Below are 10147 nucleotides of genomic sequence, written 5' to 3' on the forward strand. Positions count from 1 at the left end.
TATTCTGCTGGTGCAGTCACTGTGTACATACATTACATTACTGATCCTGAGTTACATCCTGTATTATACTCTAGAGCTGCACTCACTATTCTGCTGGTGCAGTCGCTGTGTACATACATTACATTACTGATCCTGAGTTACATCCAGTATTATACTCCAGAGCTGCTCTCACTATTCTGCTGGTGCAGTCACTGTGCACATACATTACTGATCCTGAGTTACATCCTGTATTATCCTCCAGAGCTGCACTCACTATTCTGCTGGTGCAGTGACTGAGTATATACATTATATTACTGATCCTGAGTTACATCCTGTATTATCCTCCAGAGCTGCACTCCCTATTCTGCTGGTGCAGTCACTGTGTACATACATTACATTACTGATCCTGAGTTACATCCTGTATTATACCCCAGAGCGGCACTCACTATTCTGCTGGTGCAGTCACTGTGTACATACATTACATTACTGATCCTGTATTATAACCCAGGGCTGCACTCACTATTCTGCTGGTGCAGTCACTGTGCACATACATTACATTGCTGATCCTGAGTTACCTCCTGTATTATACCCCAGAGCTGCACTCACTATTCTGCTGGTGCAGTCACTGTGTACATACATTACATTACTGATCCTGAGTTACCTCCTGTATTATACCACAGAGCTGCACTCACTATTCTGCTGGTGCAGTCACTGTGTACATACATTACATTACTGATCCTGAGTTACCTCCTGTATTATCCTCCAGAGCTGCACTCACTATTCTGCTGGTGCAGTCACTGTGCACATACATTACTGATCCTGAGTTACATCCTGTATTATCCTCCAGAGCTGCACTCACTATTCTGCTGGTGCAGTGACTGAGTATATACATTATATTACTGATCCTGAGTTACATCCTGTATTATCCTCCAGAGCTGCACTCACTACTCTGCTGGTGCAGTCACTGTGTACATACATTACATTACTGATCCTGAGGTACCTCCTGTATTATAGCCCAGAGCTGCACTCACTATTCTGCTGGTGCAGTCACTGTGTACATACATTACATTACTGATCCTGAGTTACATCCTGTATTATACTCCAGAGCTGCACTCACTATTCTGCTGGTGCAGTCACTGTGTACATACATTACATTACTGATCCTGAGTTACATCCTGTATTATACCCCAGAGCTGCACTCACTATTCTGCTGGTGCAGTCACTGTGTACATACATTACATTACTGATCCTGAGTTACATCCTGTATTATACCCCAGAGCTGCACTCACTATTCTGCTGGTGCAGTCACTGTGTACATACATTACTGATCCTGTGTTACATCCTGTATTATACCCCAGAGCGGCACTCACTATTCTGCTGGTGCAGTCACTGTGTATATACATTACTGATCCTGTGTTACATCCTGTATTATACCCCAGAGCTGCACTCACTATTCTGCTGGTGCAGTCACTGTGCACATACATTGCATTACTGATCCTGAGTTACATCCTGTATTATACCCCAGAGCTGCACTCACTATTCTGCTGGTGCAGTCACTGTGTACATACATTACATTGCTGATCCTGAGTTACCTCCTGTATTATACCCCAGAGCTGCACTCACTATTCTGCTGGTGCAGTCACTGTGCACATACATTACATTGCTGATCCTGAGTTACCTCCTGTATTATACCACAGAGCTGCACTCACTATTCTGCTGGTGCAGTCACTGTGCACATACATTACATTGCTGATTCTGAGTTACCTCCTGTATTATACCCCAGAGCTGCACTCACTATTCTGCTGGTGCAGTCACTGTGTACATACATTACATTACTGATCCTGAGTTACCTCCTGTATTATCCTCCAGAGCTGCACTCACTATTCTGCTGGTGCAGTCACTGTGTACATACATTACTGATCCTGAGTTACATCCTGTATTATACTCCAGAGCTGCACTCACTATTCTGCTGGTGCAGTCACTGTGCACATACATTACTGATCCTGAGTTACATCCTGTATTATCCTCCAGAGCTGCACTCACTACTCTGCTGGTGCAGTCACTGTGTACATACATTACATTACTGATCCTGAGTTACCTCCTGTATTATACCCCAGAGCTGCACTCACTATTCTGCTGGTGCAGTCACTGTGTACATACATTACATTACTGATCCTGAGTTACATCCTGTATTATACTCCAGAGCTGCACTCACTATTCTGCTGGTGCAGTCACTGTGTACATACATTACATTACTGATCCTGAGTTACCTCCTGTATTATACCCCAGAGCTGCACTCACTATTCTGCTGGTGCAGTCACTGTGTACATACATTACTGATCCTGAGTTACATCCTGTATTATACTCCAGAGCTGCACTCACTATTCTGCTGGTGCAGTCACTGTGTACATACATTACTGATCCTGAGTTACATCCTGTATTATACCCCAGAGCTGCACTCACTATTCTGCTGGTGCAGTCACTGTGTACATACATTACATTACTGATCCTGAGTTACATCCTGTATTATACCCCAGAGCTGCACTCACTATTCTGCTGGTGCAGTCACTGTGTACATACATTACTGATCCTGAGTTACCTCCTGTATTATACTCCAGAGCTGCACTCACTATTCTGCTGGTGCAGTCACTGTGTACATACATTACTGATCCTGAGTTACCTCCTGTATTATACCCCAGAGCTGCACTCACTATTCTGCTGGTGCAGTCACTGTGTACATACATTACATTACTGATCCGGAGTTACATCCTGTATTATTCTCCAGAGCTGCACTCACTATTCTGCTGGTGCAGTCGCTGTGTACATACATTACTGATCCTGAGTTACCTCCTGTATTATACTCCAGAGCTGCACTCACTATTCTGTTGGTGCAGTCACTGTGCACATACATTACTGATCCTGAGTTACATCCTGTATTATACTCCAGAGCTGCACTCACTATTCTGCTGGTGCAGTCACTGTATACATACATTACTGATCCTGAGTTACATCCTGTATTATCCTCCAGAGCTGTGCTCACTATTCTGCTGGTGCAGTCATTGTGTACATACATTACATTACTGATCCTGAGTTACCTCCTGTATTATCCTCCAGAGCTGTGCTCACTATTCTGCTGGTGCAGTCACTGTGTACATACATTACTGATCCTGAGTTACATCCTGTATTATACCCCAGAGCTGCACTCACTATTCTGCTGGTGCAGTCACTGTGCACATACATTACATTACTGATCCTGAGTTACATCCTGTATTATACTCCAGAGCTGCACTCACTATTCTGCTGGTGCAGTCACTGTGTACATACATTACATTACTGATCCTGAGTTACCTCCTGTATTATACTCCAGAGCTGCACTCACTAAATCAGAATTTAAAGGGCCAGTAACACTTTACGGTGGCAGTTATGAGGATATTGGTATGATCGGGTTTTCCGCACTGTGAATAAGCTGATAACAGAGAGTAATAGACGATGCAGCAGTCGGGATGGTCTGATCCTCTGCGCTGGGGATGAGTCACTGTTTCTGTGGCTATTTTTGCAGTTGTCGTTCCCGGCTCCTGGATACTTTCCATGGTCCTGTCGGTGTCAGTGATGCTCCGGATAATTCCAGCACGTTCTTTGTGTCCGCGGGGGGGGGCAGGTATATATATATATATATAGAGCCGCCGGCGTCTCCGGGGCTCAGTCTGGACCGCACTCATGGACATCACCATCCATCACCCCTGGATGCGCCGGCCCCTCGTGGCTGCGCCGCTCTTCCCCAGCCGCATCCTGGGACAGAGGTTCGGGGAAGGCGTCCTGGAGTCCGATCTGTTCACCTCTATGATCAGTCCGTATTATCTCCGCTCCCCCAGCGTCCCCCCGACCGAAGCCAGGCTGTCCGAGGTCAGTGGGGTCACTGACTACAGGGTCCGACGGCGACCATTCTAGTGGAGGACACACTGTTATGGGGGATCTGTGGATAACGCACTGTTATGGGTGATCTGTGGATGACACACTGTTATGGGGGATCTGTGGATGACACACTGTTATGGGGGATCTGTGGATAACGCACTTTTATGGGGGATCTGTGGATGACGCACTGTTATTGGGGATCTGTGGATGACACACTTATGGGGGATCTGTGGATAACGCACTGTTATGGGGGATCTGTGGATGACACACTGTTATGGGGAATCTGTGGATGACACTTATGGGAATCTGTGGATGATGCACTGTTATGGGGGATCTGTGGATGACACACTGTTATGGGGAATCTGTGGATGACACTTATGTGAATCTGTGGATGATGCACTGTTATGGGGGATCTGTGGGTGACGCACTGTTATGGGGATCTGTGGATGACGCACTGTTATGGGGGATCTGTGGATGACGCACTGTTATGGGGATCTGGGGATCATGCACTTATGGGGGATCTGTGGATGATGCACTGTTATGGGGGATCTGTGGATGACGCACTGTTATGGGGGATCTGTGGATGACGCACTGTTATGGGGGAGCTGGGGATCATGCACTGTTATGGGGGGATCTGTGGATGACGTACTGTTATGGGGGATCTGGTTATCATGCAGTTATGGCGGATCTGTGGATGACGCACTGTTATGGGGGATCTGTGGATGACACACTGTTATTGGGGATCTGTGGATGACGCACTGTTATGGGGGATATGTGGATGAAGCACTGTTATGGGGGATCTGTGAAGCACTGTTATGGGGGATCTGTGGATGATGCACTGTTATGGGGGATATGTGGATGAAGCACTGTTATGGGGAATCTGTGGATGATGCACTGTTATGGGGGATCTGTGGATGAAGCACTGTTATGGGGGATCTGTGGATGACGCACTGTTATGGGGGATCTGTGGATGGCACAGTTATGGGGGATCTGTGGATGGCACTGTTATGGAGGATCTGTGGATGACGCACTGTTATGGAGGATCTGTGGATGACGCACGGTTATGGGGGGGATCTGTGGATGACACTGTTATGGAGGATCTATGGATGACGCACTGTTATGGGGGAGCTGTGGATGGCACGGTTATGGGGGATCTGTGGATGACGCACTGTTATGGGGGATCTGTGGATGACGCACTGTTATAGGGGATCTGTGGATGACGCACTGTTATGGAGGATCTGTGGATGGCACTGTTATGGAGGATCTGTGGATGAAGCGCTGTTATGGGGGATCTGTGGCTGGCGCACTGTTATGGGGGATCTGTGGATGACACTGTTATGGGGGATCTGTGGATGACGCAGTTATGGGGATCTGTGGATAACGCACTGTTATGGGGGATCTGTGGATGACGCACTGTTATGGGGGATCTGTGGATGACACCGTTATGGGGGATCTGTGGATGACGCACTGTTATGGAGGATCTGTGGATGATGCACTGCTATGGGGGATCTGTGGATGACGCACTGTTATGGAGGATCTGTGGATGACGCACTGCTATGGGGGATCTGTGGATGATACTGTTATGTGGGATCTGTGGATGACGCACTGTTATGGGGATCTGTGGATAACGCACTGTTATGGGGGATCTGTGGATGACGCAGTTATAGGGGATCTGTGGATGACACCGTTATGGGGGATCTGTGGATGACACGGTTATGGGGATCTGTGGATGACGCGCTGTTATGGGGGATCTGTGGATGACGCGCTGTTATGGGGGATCTGTGGATGACGCGCTGTTATGGGGGATCTGTGGATGACGCGCTGTTATGGGGGATCTGTGGATGACGCACTGTTATGGGGGATCTGTGGATGACGCACTGTTATGGGGGATCTGTGGATGACGCACTGTTATGGAGGATCTGTGGATGACGCACTGTTATGGAGGATCTGTGGATGACGCACGGTTATGGGGGGGATCTGTGGATGACACTGTTATGGAGGATCTATGGATGACGCACTGTTATGGGGGAGCTGTGGATGGCACGGTTATGGGGGATCTGTGGATGGCACTGTTATGGGGGATCTGTGGATGACGCACTGTTATAGGGGATCTGTGGATGACGCACTGTTATGGAGGATCTGTGGATGGCACTGTTATGGAGGATCTGTGGATGAAGCGCTGTTATGGGGGATCTGTGGCTGGCGCACTGTTATGGGGGATCTGTGGATGACACTGTTATGGGGGATCTGTGGATGACGCAGTTATGGGGATCTGTGGATAACGCACTGTTATGGGGGATCTGTGGATGACGCACTGTTATGGGGGATCTGTGGATGACACCGTTATGGGGGATCTGTGGATGACGCACTGTTATGGAGGATCTGTGGATGACGCACTGCTATGGGGGATCTGTGGATGACGCACTGTTATGGAGGATCTGTGGATGACGCACTGCTATGGGGGATCTGTGGATGATACTGTTATGTGGGATCTGTGGATGACGCACTGTTATGGGGATCTGTGGATAACGCACTGTTATGGGGGATCTGTGGATGACGCAGTTATAGGGGATCTGTGGATGACACCGTTATGGGGGATCTGTGGATGACACGGTTATGGGGATCTGTGGATGACGCGCTGTTATGGGGGATCTGTGGATGACGCGCTGTTATGGGGGATCTGTGGATGACGCGCTGTTATGGGGGATCTGTGGATGACGCGCTGTTATGGGGGATCTGTGGATGACGCACTGTTATGGGGGATCTGTGGATGACGCACTGTTATGGGGGATCTGTGGATGACGCACTGTTATGGGGATCTGTGGATGACACACTGTTATGGGGGATCTGTGGATGACTCACTGTTATGGGGGATCTGTGGATGACGCGCTGTTATGGGGGATCTGTGGATGACGCGCTGTTATGGGGGATCTGTGGATGACGCACTGTTATGGGGGATCTGTGGATGACGCGCTGTTATGGGGGATCTGTGGATGACGCACTGTTATGGGGAATCTGTGGATGACTCACTGTTATGGGGGATCTGTGGATGACGCACTGTTATTGGGGATCTGTGGATGACGCACTGTTATGGGGGATCTGTGGATGGCACACTGTTATGGGGGATCTGTGGATGACGCACTGTTATGGGGATCTGTGGATAACGCACTGTTATGGGGATCTGTGGATGACACACTGTTATGGGGATCTGTGGATGACGCACTGTTATGGGGGATCTGTGGATGACGCACTGTTATGGGGGATCTGTGGATGGCACACTGTTATGGGGATCTGTGGATGGCACACTGTTATGGGGATCTGTGGATGACGCACTGTTATGGGGATCTGTGGATAACGCACTGTTATGGGGATCTGTGGATGACACACTGTTATGGGGATCTGTGGATGACGCACTGTTATGGGGATCTGTGGATAACGCACTGTTATGGGGATCTGTGGATGACACACTGTTATGGGGATCTGTGGATGACACCATTATAGGGGATCTGTGGATGGCACACTGTTATGGGGATCTGTGGATGACACCATTATAGGGGATCTGTGGATGGCACACTGTTATGGGGATCTGTGGATGACACCATTATAGGGGATCTGTGGATGGCACACTGTTATGGGGATCTGTGGATGACACACTGTTATGGGGGATCTGTGGATGACACACTGTTATGGGGGATCTGTGGATGACGCACTGTTATGGGGATCTGTGGATAACGCACTGTTATGGGGATCTGTGGATGACGCACTGTTATGGGGAATCTGTGGATGACGCACTGTTATGGGGGATCTGTGGATGACGCACTGTTATGGGGAATCTGTGGATGACTCACTGTTATGGGGGATCTGTGGATGACGCACTGTTATGGGGATCTGTGGATAACGCACTTATGGGGGATCTGGGGATGACGCACTGTTATGGGGGATCTGTGGATGACGCACTGTTATGGGGATCTGTGGATGGCACACTGTTATGGGGGATCTGTGGATAACGCACTGTTATGGGGATCTGTGGATAACGCACTTATGGGGGATCTGTGGATGACGCACTGTTATGGGGGATCTGTGGATGACGCGCTGTTATGGGGGATCTGTGGATGGCACTGTTATGGGGGATCTGTGGATGACGCACTGTTATGGGGATCTGTGGATAACGCACTTATGGGGGATCTGTGGATGACGCACTGTTATGGGGGATCTGTGGATGACGCACTGTTATGGGGGATCTGTGGATGGCACTGTTATGGGGATCTGTGGATGACGCACTGTTATTGGGGATCTGTGGATGACACACTGTTATGGGGGATCTGTGGATGACGCACTGTTATGGGGATCTGTGGATAACGCACTGTTATGGGGATCTGTGGATGACGCACTGTTATGGGGAATCTGTGGATGACGCACTGTTATGGGGGATCTGTGGATGACGCACTGTTATGGGGATCTGTGGATGACTCACTGTTATGGGGGATCTGTGGATGACGCACTGTTATGGGGATCTGTGGATAACGCACTTATGGGGGATCTGGGGATGACGCACTGTTATGGGGGATCTGTGGATGACGCACTGTTATGGGGATCTGTGGATGGCACACTGTTATGGGGGATCTGTGGATAACGCACTGTTATGGGGATCTGTGGATAACGCACTTATGGGGGATCTGTGGATGACGCACTGTTATGGGGGATCTGTGGATGACGCGCTGTTATGGGGGATCTGTGGATGGCACTGTTATGGGGGATCTGTGGATGACGCACTGTTATGGGGATCTGTGGATAACGCACTTATGGGGGATCTGTGGATGACGCACTGTTATGGGGGATCTGTGGATGACGCACTGTTATGGGGGATCTGTGGATGGCACTGTTATGGGGGTACACGGATGACGCAGTTTCTCCCTCAGGTGACGCTGGACAAGGACCAGTTCTCGGTTCTTCTGGATGTGAAGCATTTCTCCCCGGAGGAGCTGACGGTGAAGGTGGTGGGAGATTACGTGGAGGTTCACGCCCGGCACGAGGAGCGACAGGTAACATTTCCGCTGACCACTACAATCCCCACCATTTTCAGGTTGCCCCATCCTCCTCGGCTGGTGGAGGCCAATGATGATTGCGTCCTGACCTCACAGCTGGAGCTTTGTTACATTGTAGACATTCCCTCCAGAGCAGAACTCTCTCCTCTCCTGGACACCGACCCAGTGTAACAAACCTTCAGCTGTGACGATACCACAGCCCCGAGCACTAAATGCCTCTTCTGTCTCGCAGGATGAACACGGCTTCATCTCCCGGGAGTTTCACCGACGCTACAAGGTCCCGGCGACCGTCAACCCTGCGGCCATAAGCTCCGCGCTCTCTGCGGAGGGTCTGCTCTCCATCCAGGCCCCCGTGACTGACAGCAGCAAGACGGAGGAGAGGAGCATACCCATCGCCAGGCAGTGAGAGCTGCACCGCCGCCGCCGCCAGCGCCCTCTGCTGGTCAAAAGTGTGTCTGCACCCCAAATTAACAGATGCCCTCGCGCCTGTGGCTTTAAGGCTAGAAATTCCCAGCATGCTTTACATACACAGCCGCCAAACACGGAGGCGACGGAGAAGGCTCTACTGCCCGCTGTCCGGTGAAGAAGTAAATTAAAGGGGTCGTCCGGGACTAAATTTGTAATAATAATAATGGTTAGTGATGGATGATGGAGCCGCCGGCCGCCATCTTGGTACACCCGACAGACTTAGTGACTTTCACAAACACTGCTGTATCAAGGTAGAGCGATAAAAAGAAATTGATTAATAAAATGTAACAACATATACCGTATATATAATATATAAAAATATGTAAAAAAAAGTTTTTCAAACTTTGTAAACAAAAATTTGCTCATAGAAGTTAAATTAAAGCTTAAAAACGCCATTAAGAAAAATTGAAACGACTGCACCTCCCCCCCAAAAAAAATGTAAGAAGTGATCAAAAAGTCTTATGTGCCCCAAACCGGTATCAATAAAAACTACATCTGGGCACGAAAATAAAACAAAACATATGCAGTAATAATAAAGTTACGAGAGGAGGGAAAAACGGAAGCGCAAAACTTTCAACTTAAGGGGTTAAATTGTGTAAGATAAACTTAGTCCTGGACGATCTCTTTAATCCCAGAAGAGGTTAGCGGGTGGGCCGTCCGAAATAAAGATGTAAAAAAAATACCGCTACGGTGGTCAGAAATAAAGGGTTAATCGCGGCGGAGTCATTTGCTTCTTTGAGGTT

At 48.9% G+C, this 10147-nt stretch overlaps 1 protein-coding gene across 1 annotated transcript; it reads left to right on the forward strand.

Annotated features, from left to right (window-relative positions):
• Positions 1-3557: 3557 nt before the first annotated feature.
• HSPB6 (heat shock protein family B (small) member 6) lies at positions 3558-10121 on the forward strand. Its single transcript, XM_069741741.1, has 3 exons — positions 3558-3882; positions 8811-8933; positions 9169-10121. The coding sequence occupies exons 1-3, from the start codon at positions 3697-3699 to the stop codon at positions 9340-9342; spliced, it is 483 nt and encodes a 160-aa protein (XP_069597842.1). The 5' UTR covers positions 3558-3696; the 3' UTR covers positions 9343-10121.
• The last annotated feature ends 26 nt before the right edge of the window (positions 10122-10147 follow it).

Source organism: Ranitomeya imitator, chromosome 10 (assembly GCF_032444005.1).
Source record: "Ranitomeya imitator isolate aRanImi1 chromosome 10, aRanImi1.pri, whole genome shotgun sequence".
In the NCBI taxonomy this organism is placed as follows: Eukaryota; Metazoa; Chordata; class Amphibia; order Anura; family Dendrobatidae; genus Ranitomeya; species Ranitomeya imitator.